Raw genomic sequence first — 12,748 nt, 5'->3', positions numbered from 1 at the left:
ATCTGGATTTTATGACACATATGACTGGAAACAGAAGCTGCCCTTGTCCTGATCTGAACTGCTCAGGACAGAAAGTGCAATTTTAGCAGCTGGGTTTTTTGAAAAGCACAGGTACTTCCTCTCAGGAAATTCATCCTTGGATTTATTTCTGAGCTCCCCCTTGGCACTGCTGCAGGACTCAGGGTTTTTTTGAACTGAGGGAGTCACAAGTGTCCTGTGACAGCATTCACATGATGGATTGCTGTCTGTTCATACGAATTGCAACAGATAACCTGTCTGAGTCAGTGTTTGAGGGCAGGAAACTTTGGGTTAGACGTGAGGGAAGCAGAGAAGCAGGACGGGGAACATCACAGAGCTGCTGAGGGGGTGCTGGCACACTCAGAGCTTCCTGCACGGATCCCACATCCCTCCCTGCTGGAAACCCATCCCTGCTCCTTAGAAGGAGAGCGTGGAGCAGAGGCTGGCGGGGCTGGGAGCTGAATGATGCAATCCCCACCAAGGCTCAGCTCTCAGGGCTGTGCTGGGCTTTGGCTCCCGCCCAAGCTCCCGGAACGGCCTCTCGGAGTGGCCCTTCCTGCACAGCCACTGGGGTTTTTTTGGAGAAACTCTCCTTCTTGGAAGTGACTCTGCTTGTCTGCTGTGTTTCCAGGGCCCTGGTTCCCTGTCCTTGCTGCAAAGTGGGGCGATGCTCCTGGGGAAGCAGGGAGATCTGGGCCGTGCCTGCGGTGCTCCCTGTCTTGCTCCTGCAGCCGAGAATTAAAATTCCTTCAAACTGCCTTTGATAAACGGCTGCATTTTGGACTCACTCTGGGGCTTTGGCTTTGGTAGCTCAGCAGGCTTTTAGGTTTTTTGTCTTTTTTGTTTTATTGCTCCTGGTGGAGGTTTTCTGACTGAAAGTGCCTTAGCAATAGGTTAATGTTAAAAATGCAGTGGTGATTGCTGTGAATGTGGCATTAATCAAAGCAGCCATTGAAACAGAAGGGTAACTGCTGAAATATACTTGGAATAATCAGGATATTAAAAGGGCAGAGCTGTGGAGGGATGACTTTGCAGGAAGGGCTTGTAGTATTGGGTGTAGTCTCCTTGTATAGACACTAAAAATGCAAGAAATCCATTTATTTCCAAAAGTTTCCTAGTGGGGCCTCAGCATTTGCTGGCTATTTCTCTGTAGTTATCATAACAAGTATAAATAAATATATTTATAGAGTTACTATAAGGAAAACAGCTGCTTAGAAAAAAACTGTCTTTTCCTAAGTTGAGAATCACAAAATCATTCAGAAAAGACCTCTTAAGAGCAGGTTTAATTGCCTTTTTTCTGCTTTTTTTTTTCATTTAACTCAGCACCACTCTTAGGTTTGTGCTAAATGCAGGAGGTGCATTAAAATGTATTTTCTGTATTATTAAATCTCGATTTAGTTGAGTGCCCTGTGAAATGTAAACACAGAGAGATTGTGTGTGTTGTTTGTCCAGAACCCGAAGCACTCCGGGCTTTCTGCAGCTCTGACATCCCTCTCGTTGCTTTTCTCCTTCATTTCCCAGTGGAACTGGAGCACAGGATCGACTTTGAGCTCAGGGAAGGTCTGGTGGAGAGCAGATACTGGTCTGCAGTCACATCCCACACTGCTTACTGGTCATCTCTGGATATTGCCCTTTTCCTCCTCACCTTCATGTACAAGCAAGACCAAGAGGAGACTGACAAATCCAATTTGGACACCATTTGAATTTTTGACTGGGGCCAGGAGAGGAAGCTTTAAAAACCAATGGCACAAAGCAGATGTTTGACTGCAGAGCTGCAGGAGCTGTGGCATGGAGGTTTCAGGTTTAAGTGCATGTTTGGGGGGTTTTCCTATTTCTAAAGAGGAGAGGTTATTTGTATTTTAAAGCACTTTATAGTTTTCAATGTTTTGCAGTGCTGAATTAGACCTGAAAGGATTCCAAATTCCTGTCAACATGGATTGTACAAAGAGCCAAGACAGCATTGTAGCATCCCATGAGCAGTTGTGCTTGGGTGACATCCTTGTTAATGACCATAATTGCTGTTTAGTTCGTTAAAATATTTTAAAAAAATTAGTGGGTTAAAAACAAAAACAAAAAAAAGAAAAAAAAAAGACAACGACAACAACAAACCAAACCTAAATTGATTTCCATTAACAAAAAAAAAAAAATACATGTTCAGTACAAACCTAAACCTGCCATGTGCTGATGTTTTATGTACCTGTGAATAACAAGCAGTGGTGTCATTTTTCCAGGACTTTATTCAGCTCCACATCCAATTATCCCCACAGTGGAAGCCCATTCTGACTGCTGCCTTCTGAGGTCCTATCCCATGTGACACATTTAGAAACTAATGCTGAACAGAAAAGAAAAAGAAAAAAAAAGCATGAGGCAAATATTTGAAATACTGTAATTATAATTTATTATTCTCTCTAATCGTTTCATTTTATTCCAGTGTATAAAACATTACTTTTTTACTGATTTCTTTTGACATAATTTAAGAACCACATTTATTTTCTACAGTGTTAAGACTTTTTCTCAGAAATACATATCTTTGTACTACTATTCAAATGAATATATGGACACTGTGGCACACTTTAAGTATTTTTTCATTAAAAATAAATATTTGTGGTTTCACACAAACGACATCAGTCGCTTTCTTCTCAGAGGTAAGTGCCTTTGCTTTTTCAGGTTCCAATTGTTCCTCAGGCACATGAGGTTGGTTTGCAGAGGACCCAGCTGTCCTTTGTTTACCATAATTAAATCCATACGTGTGTGTGTTTGTATAAAAACATATGGATGTGTATATTTATGTGCAGGGGGAGAGAGGCACCATAAAATAAACTTGGTGAGGCCTGAGAATACCAACATTTAGATTAGGTTTGTATCTGAAACCAATTCAGAAGTCAAGAGGGAAGTGTTGGGATGAAAGGGAATATTCTCCAAATAAAACACCAGAGGGTCATGGCTGAGATTTCAGAGCAACGTGGAAGGCTCTGGAGCAGGAGTGCTGGATATTTGCCCTCAGAGCTGCCTCTGCCTGAGCTATTTATGATCTGGATGGGAGCTGCAGAGCCTAAACTTCAGTTAAAATAGCAAAATATTGTAAAACAGCAAAAAAACTCGGGCTGTGGGTGAAGCGTTGTGTGAACAGATGTGGCAACATCAGCCCAGAACAGTGGCTGGAGCTGTGCAAACCCCAGGGTTCCCTGCCTGGGGGGAGAGGGTGGCTCTTCTCCCAAATTCTGTTTATTTGGGCTGCTCCTTCCGTGAAAGAATTGGGAGTTTGGATTCTCTGCTGGAGTTAGGGATTTAGGAATCATTCTGAAGGGGGGAAAACAAAAAGGGAAGGGAGGAGTGGAGGGGAGTGGGGAAAGGACACAAACAGCACTGCAGTGAGCCAATATCCAGCATTCAGATGCTGGAAAGGACCTTGCTTCGGTGTGGATCTGTGAAAAATTCCATCTGGCCTCAGAGAATTGGAGCTCTCCTGCCTGACCTGTTTACCCTGGTGGATGAGCAATCCCAGGAAAGGAAAAATAACCCCCTGAGAGGAGGAAGCCTCTGCTCCAGCAAACAGCCTTGTGTTTACAGGACTGGGCTCTCCAGATAAGTTGTTTAATCAGCTCCTCCTAATGAGGACAACTTAAACACAAAAAGGAGAATCTCCTTTTATATTTAGAACGTGCAAAACATTTCCAAATGTGCATGGTTGGTGTTTTCAGGGCTTTGAGCTGGGCTGTGGTGCTGCTGCCTTCTCCCTTTCCACCGCTGGATCCACCCTGGATCCTTTTTTAAGGGCTGTAAACAAAAGGGGTTAATTCCTGCAATTCTTGTGGTCTGTGGAAACCCTGCTGTAGTCCAGGACGTGTTTCAGATTTATGGAATAGCTGTTCCCCTGGCCTCAGAACGTGCTGCTACTTGCTGACTGCTCTCCTTATAAGGGAGGAGATCCGACTTTTAGGTGCGTGCCCCTTGGAAAATCGGGGAGAAGGCAGAGCTGAGGAGTAAATCTCATTGCTGGGAGGAGAAGGGATAGTGAGAGCCAATACCTGATCACCCCTCTGTGTTTTCCCTGAGCTGATGGGTGTGTTTATTTGTGATTCTGCCCTAATTAGCAACTTCCTGGACCACCAACTAATCTCCCGCGCTAAATTCCGAATATGAAACACACCTTGAAAGAATCAGTGGAGACTCATTCTAAATTGTATGCAGAGATGTTAAACAGCCTTTCATCTTTTTAATCCTGAAAAAAACACCCCTCATCGTGCTGCAGAGGTGAGATCCTCTTTGCAAAGCAGATGCTGGAGGTGGTGGAAGGGTTGCCCCATTTCTGCTGCGTGGTGCAGCACAGAATTCAAGTAGGGTCACGTCTGCTGCTTCAAACTCTGCTCAGATGCTCTGTGTCATAATATGGAGCTGGAATGTCCTGGCTCCCAATTACTGACTTGTTTTCTAATGCAAGGACGATGTTGAGCTTTCCAAGCTGTGTTGACTGGTGGTTTTTCTTGAGAAACCAAGATAAGGGGAATGTTCCTCACTGCTGTCAGTCTTCGGCCTGATACCGACCTGTTTTCCAAACTTGGCCTTGAGGTCTTTGTCCAACTTGGTTGCTTACAATGGTTTTGCTACAAGGTCATTTTTGCAGATAATGAGCATGAATTTTATTCTTAATTCTGTCCCTTTGCTCCTAATTGTTCTGCCCTGGTTCTGCTGCAGCTTCCTCTCCATTTGCATTCACTCCCTCCCTGCTTCAGTGCCAGAGTTGCTGGAGTCAGACACCTTTTGCTTTATTTCACCATGGACAGTCTGGCTGGCCAGCTTCAATTATTTTATCTCCTTTCCTAATTAGCATTATCAGGCTGAGCTGAAACATATTTCACATTCCCATACTTGTATTTTGCCTGGTTGCCACCTGTTTTTCCTGGTTTCCTGCTGTCCTGGTGCTCCTTTCCCACGTGCTTGGCTCTTGAGCTGACTCTGCTCTACCTGAATCGTTGGGAATTGATTTTTTTTCCCAAGCTGAGTTCATGAATCACTGTGTCAACTGTTTGCACTGGGTTAGTTAATGCATATTTGTGTGCCCTCTGCCAGGTGAGTTTATTTGGAATTCCTTGTTCCCCGTATTTCTGTTATTAGCTTGGAGATGAGATTTCTGCTTCCACACATCTTTTTTGCTGCTGAATTGGGACTGCAGGTGAATGACCTGTACAGGGTCACCTGCCCATGCTCTGCCAAACATCTTCAGTCACCATCAGAGATCTTCTACACGCCAAGGTCCAGTTTGATCTGTTTTTAATAATAATTTTCCTCCAAAAGAAATTTCTTTTCTCTTGGTTTGGCTTTTCCCTCCTTCCATGGGTAGTTTTTGTGCTTTTGTTTCTTCCCTACTGCACTACAACCTGTTCTCAAGTGCTGGGATTTCATTCCTGCCTGCTGGAATCACCGTTTGTTTCGTGCTTGTCTGAGCATCCTCAAGACTTTTAGGGGAAATCTTGGATCCCCTTTGACTCCCAAGAGGCACATCCTGCTGTTGTGATCCCCAAGGGTTCTGCTGAAAGCGCAGCACCAGCAGATCCCATCTGGATGTGCTCAGCTCCCAGGATGGCTCTGCACTGTTCTCTCTGGCTGCTGCTGTCAGCTCAGCCCCAGCACTGACAAAGCACTTTCTGTCCTTGTCAATGAATTTTGGCACTGCAGCCAGCACTGGGGCTGGGCTGGGCTCTCCCAAGGCTGATTCCTTGCTCCTCGTGTTTCTCCTGCATCCCTGGGGACCCATTTGACCCCCACTTTGCTATAGAAATCCAAAGTTTTGTGTTTCCCTGCATGCCTTTGCAGAAGCTCCAAAACTGCCAGCACAGCTCAGAGCGTGTCAACACTTCTCCTCTTCCAAGAGAAGTCCCAAACCAGGGAGAGAAATACCTGGAAAAGTTTCAGGTCACCCTGGGGGTCAGTGCTCTCTGGTGCCACTGGGAAGCAAATTCCAGCATCAGCCTTTTCCCCTCTCTCCCTCTGCAGCTCTCCAGCAAACCTTGGCCACTCCTTCCCCTTTGGGAGTGAGAATCTCCCTGCAAAAACGAGCTGGCCCGGGAGCCATCTCTGGTGGTTTTGAAATCCTCGATGATTTATCCAAAAAGAGAGGGGTTTCATTTGATGATTCTGCAAGCATCTGCCACGGATTAACTCCTCTCTTTGTTTCCCAAATAAAATACCAGTTCTTGCAGCTACGCTGCCCATTCCCTGGGGCCTCACTGATTGTGGGCATGGACAGAGAATCCCAGAATGGTTTGGGAAGGGACCTTGAAGATTATTTGATTCCAACCCCCAGTGGGGCTGAGATGGGAGTGGGGAAGTCCAAATTTCTCTATCACAGTCAAGCTCCAAGGCCCCCACATCCAGTCTGTTGTTCATTTTATGGCTCTTCCAGTATCTCCAGCATCTCCAGCCAGTCCCAGCCTGTGCTCTCAAAGGGCAGCTCTGTCTCACCATTTCACTGCTCCATTCTGGTTTTCTGCTCCTGTTCCTCTGCCTGCAAAGCTCAGACTGGCTGGAAACCAAAGGCATGGGAAGAGGGAAAGGAGAGCAACTCTGACCTTGGATTTGGGGTCTCTTTCACCTGCTGGTGTCTCTCACACCTTCCCAAAGCTAAAAATGAGATTGTGCTGCCACCAGAGAATCCCAGAATGGGTTGGGTTGGAAGGGACCTTAAATCCCATCCCATCCCACCACTGCCATGGCAGGGACACCTCCCACCATCCCAGGCTGCTCCCAGCCCTGTCCAGCCTGGCCTTGGGCACTGTCCGGGATCCAGGGGCAGCCACAGCTGCTCTGGGCACCCTGTGCCAGGGCCTGCCCACCCTCCCAGCTGAGGATTTCTCCCCAATATCTAAACTAAACCTCCTCTTGTGGTTTGGAGCGGGGCTGCCCCAATCCCTGCCCTCTGTCACGGGGAGTGCAGCTGGGCAGGAACAGCCCCCCCTGCTCCCAGGACAGGGTTTCCTGTTGGAAATGCAAAATGGCAAAAAACCTCTGAAAGATGAGAAGAGCCAAAACATGCACAGATGTTTTATCTTCCCACCTTTCCATCCCACTCCTGCTGTGCTGAGCTGAAAGTCCAAATGAGGAACATCCAAACTTTGAGTCTTATAATGCCAATGTCTTGCTCTGATGACTTTCCAGGATGTTTATGTCTGCAGGATTTATCAGAAATTTTCACATTCATAATGACTTTTAGGTGACCAGTACTGAAGTTTAAAAATAACTTTGATGTACTTTCAGCTTTGCTAGAAGCACTTTCAGTATGGAAATTTAAGTTAGAGTAATTTGCAAAGAGGGACAGACCACTTCCAAAACAAACTCCACTTTCTAGGACAAAGGGGGGAAGGGTTTCAAATTAAAAGAGGAGAGATTTAGATTGGATATTGGGAAGGAATTCCTGGCTAGGAGGGTGGGCAGGCCCTGGCACAGGGTGCCCAGAGCAGCTGTAGCTGCCCCTGGATCCCTGGCAGTGCCCAAGGCCAGGCTGGACAGGGCTTGGAGCAGCCTGGGATGGTGGAAGGTGTCCCTGCCATGACAGGGGTGGGACGGGATGTTTTTTAGGGTCCCTTCCAACCCAAACCATTCTGCAATCCTATGATTTCATTCTGCAGTTGCTTCCTTACAGCCATTTGTTCCAACAATCTCCCCACTACATTCCACCAGCATTTTCCCAAATAGTTTCACAGCTTCTGGGCTCTGTGCTTTGGACGAGGTGAGATCCTGTTGGAAAAGCAATCCTTGAGGATCTGGGACGTGGCCCTGGTGTGTAGCTGTGCAGGGAGGGCTCACACTGAGACAGCAGCTGAATATTTTGTGTTCCCAAAGCCCGTTCAGATGGGATGGTTCTGTCTCTTGGCAAACTCCTTGGGAATTCTCCTTTATGCCTTCCAGGCTGCCCCTCCTCGCATGCAACTGAGTATGGAGGGGGGTTATTTTTGTACAAAACTGAGGTATTAAAAACCAGCAGGAGCTAGGGAGGGAGGTGAGGCTGCTTTGTGGTGGCTGCAGGAAAGGGAAGAGGGCAGAAATGTTCCTCGCAGCGCTGCGTGTTCCGCTGTCACGGATCCACCTTCTCCTTGGAGACACCACATCTGCCCGGGGAGGGGAGCAGGGGGGACAGCCCGGGCAGGAGAGGAGCTGATTAAATCAAGGAGAAGTTTGGCAGCGCTGGGGAGCAGCCTGATGTGGATCAGCCAGCACGTGTGCAACACATGTCGGAGCTTGATGTTCCCAGCCGGAGCCGTGGGCACGCGGAGGGCAGGGAGCAGGGTGGGAGCTCAGCTCTCCCACAGCACCCTCCTCCTCACAGAACCCCTGACTGCTTTGGCTTGGAAAGGACCTTAAAGCCCATCCAGTGCCACCCCTGCCATGGCAAGGGCACCTCCCACTGTCCCAGGCTGCTCCCAGCCCTGTCCAGCCTGGCCTTGGGCACTGCCAGGGATCCAGGGGCAGCCACAGCTGCTCTGGGCACCCTGTGCCAGGGCCTGCCCACCCTCACAGGGAAAAATCTCTTCTCAATATTTAATCTAATCCACTCTCCTTTTGTTCAAAACCATCAACCTTTGTCCCACCGATTATTCTTCTACTATTCTGCTCACCCTGAGCACACCTGAGCAAAGGAACTCACCCAAATCGTGAGTTATCCACTTTGGGTGAGTTATCCCAAGGCTTGTCCTGGTGGGATTTAACTCCTCCAGTGCCCAGGCTCAGCCCAGGCACAGCTCATGTCCTGTGTGCTTGGATGGGATCTCCCAGAGCCCACAGCACAATCTGTGTCCAGGGAGCTGCTGGGCTCTGCTCCCAGGGAACAGGGACAGGACAAGAGGAAACAGCCTCAAATTGCACCAGGAGAGGTTTAGATTGGATATTAGAGGAAATTTCTCCATGGAAAGGGTTGTCCAGCCCTGGCACAACTGCCAGGTGGGGTCACCATCCCTGGAGGGATTTAAAAGCCTTGTGGATGTGGCAGTTGGGGACAGGGGTCAGTGGTGCCCTTGGCTGTGCTGGAGGAATGGTTGCACTTGACCTTAGAGGGGTTTTCCAACCTGAACAATTCCATGATTCTGAGCCTGTCCCAGCCCTGCTGCACCATCTCTAGCCCATTTTCAGTGGGCAGCCTCTAAGGAGCAGCTGATTCCTGTCCCAGAGCCACCTAAACCCAGGCACTGAGGTCAGGAGGGGATGAGGCAGCTCCCACCCAGCATCTCCAGCTGCTTTCTAGGGATTATTCACTTCCCTTCCCAAGTCCTGGGGCTCCCTGAGAGTTACAGCTTTGACATCTGCAGCCACAGGGGGAAAGAAAAAAAAAGAAAAGTTGAGGTTTCACTGCTTCTTCCTGCAGTGAATTTCAATTCTGAGTGGCCTCAGCCTGGGAATGCCTGGGAAATCTGCAGCCCCTGTCAGCCCCGAGCCCTGCAATGCATCCCCAAAGGAAAGCAGAGTCATATGGAGTTTGCAGCAAACATTTTGCCAGTTTCTAGTTCTCCTTCATAATCCTGATGGCATTCTTGGCCTCCTTGGGTTCAGGATTTATGGGGACGTGTTCCCAGCCTGGTGGGGGAAGAGGGAGCTGGCTGCAAGCTGTTCTGGGTCTGGATCAGGCTGCTCCTGGGTTTATGCTGTGCTCTCAGGAGAAGCTGTGCGTGGAATCTGAGCAGGGATGGATTTATTTTGTGCATCAGTTTCATCTGCAGCACTCACTTGTCACTCCACAGCCAAAGCTGTGTTTAAATCAGGCCTTTTAAAGCCTAAAACCTGCTGCAAAATTTCCCCCCCTCCAAACAGTTTAGTTAATTAACCAGCTAACTCAGCTCTGGCTGGCTCTCCCTGCAAACACCCCATCCTCAACAAGATTTTTCCTTAGATTTGGATGAAATGCAATGATTGAGTCATGATTTTTTTTTTTTCCCTGGCTCAGTTGCCGGAGCAGGGAATGTTGTTCACAATACTGCCTGTTGCCATATGCTTTTTTCATCAAGTTAAAGGGTGCAACTTTCTTTTTTGCTTCCCCCTCCACTGACTCACTCCCCAAATATGTTTCTGGTTAGGATGCCTTGTGACTTCTTCCTGACATAAGGTTTTCTAGTTTGCAGGCAGCTTTGGGAATCGCCTCTGTGAGTTCTGGAACGTCCCAGCTCCTGGGAAAAGTGTCCTGGAGAGAAGGAGCAGCAAGGTGCTTACCTGGAGTTTGGGTGCTTGCAGTTTCTGGGAGCTCTGCTGCCACAGAAATGGTTTTCCAGAAGCCTGGAAGTCCCACACCGATGCCCTTTGTGTGAGGATTGCTGTGGCTGGGAATTGCCCGAGGGAATTTTGAAGAGATCTCTCTCCTGGATGCTGTGCAGAGCCAGGAGCTGGACTGGATCATCCTTGTGAGTCCCTTCCAGCTCAGGATATTCTGTGATTCTGTGATTAGGTGAACTTGGCCATTTATCTGTTTGATTTCAGGAATGCTGTGAGTGAAGAACACGGGAGATGCTGCCTGTGAAGTATCTTGGAGGGACAGACAGACAGACTTGTGCTTCCTGGAATTCCTTTAAAGGCCACCTTGTGCTGACCCCCAGACCTTCCCCACCGATGCCAAATTCCCTTGGAAAAGGTGAGTGAGGAACTTTTATCCCAGTGCCCCCAACATCCCAGTGGGCAGCTCCCAGCACGTGGCCAAGGGAAGGAAGCAGCTCCCCCAAAAAAAGCAGGATACAGATCATTCCAGGGGCTCCTCCTGCACCTGAGCATGGGAGTGACTGTCTGAACACCAGAGTCCCCCCGTGCTCATGGATGTGCATCCCAAAGTCCTCACAGCCCAGGAGCTGCCAGGGCTGGGAAGAAACCCCTGCCTCTCTTCCAGCTGCAGGAGCTGAGGTGCTGAGAGTTAAGTGGCTGGCCTGGAGCCAGAGTGCTGGAAAGGAGCCCAAACCTTCCCTGTGTTAGCTGGGATCTGACCCTGCAGCGTTCCTTGCCCTGCTGGAAATGTCACCCATGATCTCTGGAGCAGCCATCCTGCAAAGAACATCTCCTGATTTTTATTTTTTTCCCCCCTTGAAATTGCTTTTCCTCACAGGACACCCCTCTCTGTTTGATCCTGTGGGATGCAGGAGGGCAGGAACACGCCAGCCTCTCTCCTGTAGCACTTCACATTTCCTACAATCCTGCCTGGAAAGTTGACTCTGGGTTTCTCCACACTGGGAATGTTCCAGAGGACGTTGTTCCAGCTGAGTGACTCTGCAGCAGCACAGCCCTGGTGGTGGGTTGGTGGCAGAAGCCACATGAGGACACAGCAGGGTGGCCCTGCCTGATCCTGGCACCTCTCCCAGGGAAAAGAATTGGGATTCTCATTCTCCCTGCACCTCCTCCAACATGCAATCTGCTCTTCCCTGTGCCACCTGGGATGTCACCTGCCACAACCACAAGCTGGGTATGGCAGGTGACACCTGCCAAAGCCACCTCAGATGCCAGAGCTGCTCCCAGGGTTTGGGTTCTCCTAAGGAGGGGCTCGTTCTGCTGCACAGCAGGTGCCACCTTTCCTCTGGGGTCTTTTCCAGGAAGGACAGGTTATTTGTCACCAGCCCTCCACATGGGAACCTCTGCTTGGAGATCCAGGAGTGAATCCTGCAAGATTCACTGCCTAATTTCCATTGTGCCTACTTTAATTTCCATTGTGATTTAAAGGAACTTTGGGTTTTTTTTCCTTATTCTTTCCAGTGCTGCTATCACAATTCTTGTCCTGGCTTTGTCACCATCAGTGTCATCGCTTGGGAGATGGATAAGGAAGAGGAGGAGGAAGCAGACGTGTTTCCTTGCAGGAACAAATGTTGGAATAACCCATCCTTGTTCAACTGGCAGCATCTCCAGTGTCCCAAACACACTGGAGAGCTGGAAGCAAAGCCTGGCCATCCACAGCCCTGCAAGGAAGGACAGGGCACCAGAGGCTTGGAAAAAATACCCTGGCAGCACAACCTCATGGATTTTCCCTTTAAGAAAAAAAAAAAATCCAGATGTGTCAGGATTTTGGTTGTTGGATGGGGATGGGGTTTCCCTAGAGCAGCCAGTGCTTGGTGCAGAGAGCTTTGGGAGCCAAGCAAGGTGATAAATCCCTGACTGTTCATCACTTGGCTTCCCAGGGTGGGAGAGCAGCAGGGGCCTGGGTTGGGATGCCAAATCTGCTCCCATCCATCCCTGAGAAGGTGGCATTGGACTTCCTGCCTGTTCCTTCAGTTTCTGGTGCCCAGGGCTCTCACTTGCAGATCCCAGCTGAAGGCATGACATCCATCACGGGGAATAACCACCTTCATTCTGATGGGTTTACACTGCCAGAGGGCAGGGATGGATGGGATATTGGGAAGGGGTTTTTCCCCTGTGAGGGTGGAGGGGCCCTGGGCTCAGGGTGCCCAGAGAAGCTGTGGCTGCCCCTGGATCCCTGGAAGTGTTCCAGGCCATGGTGGTCATGGCTTGGAGCAGCCTGGGACAGTGGAAGGTGTCACCCATGGCAGGTGTGGAACAAGATGGGGTTTAAGGTCTATTCCAACCCAAACCACTCCAGGATCCTATAATTCCATGATCTCTGCCACTAGAGAATCCCAGAATGGTTTGGGTTGGAAAGAACCTTAAAGCTCATCTCATTCCACCCCTGCCATGGCAGGGACACTTTCCACCATCCCAGGCTGCTCCCAGCCCTGTCCTACCTGGCCTTGGGCACTGCCAGGGATCCAGGGGCAGCCAC

At 49.0% G+C, this 12,748-nt stretch overlaps 1 protein-coding gene and 1 long non-coding RNA gene across 5 annotated transcripts in view; both read left to right on the top strand.

Annotated features, from left to right (window-relative positions):
- The window catches only part of DDHD1 (DDHD domain containing 1), a 62,270-nt gene extending 59,633 nt beyond the window's left edge, over positions 1–2,637 (top strand). For both annotated transcript variants that reach the window (XM_064422864.1, XM_064422865.1), the window contains one exon: positions 1,540–2,637. In XM_064422864.1, the coding sequence (XP_064278934.1) occupies positions 1,540–1,721 (182 nt within the window). In that variant the 3' untranslated portion in view covers positions 1,722–2,637. The remainder of the gene's footprint in view (positions 1–1,539) is intronic.
- Positions 2,638–3,340: 703 nt separating this feature from the next.
- Positions 3,341–11,335, top strand: LOC135302430 (uncharacterized). Of its 3 annotated transcripts, XR_010364042.1 has the most exons (3): positions 3,341–5,088; positions 10,118–10,400; positions 10,477–11,335. It is a non-coding gene; the product is annotated as an uncharacterized LOC135302430 (long non-coding RNA). The 3 variants fall into 3 exon arrangements; XR_010364041.1 differs by having other exon boundaries at positions 3,341–3,958; positions 10,118–11,335; XR_010364040.1 differs by having other exon boundaries at positions 10,118–11,335.
- The last annotated feature ends 1,413 nt before the right edge of the window (positions 11,336–12,748 follow it).

This window comes from Passer domesticus, chromosome 6, assembly GCF_036417665.1.
Source record: "Passer domesticus isolate bPasDom1 chromosome 6, bPasDom1.hap1, whole genome shotgun sequence".
NCBI classification, from domain to species: Eukaryota; Metazoa; Chordata; class Aves; order Passeriformes; family Passeridae; genus Passer; species Passer domesticus.
The sequence above is the reverse complement of the archived record's forward strand: the minus strand, read 5'-3'. Positions and strand labels throughout refer to the sequence as shown.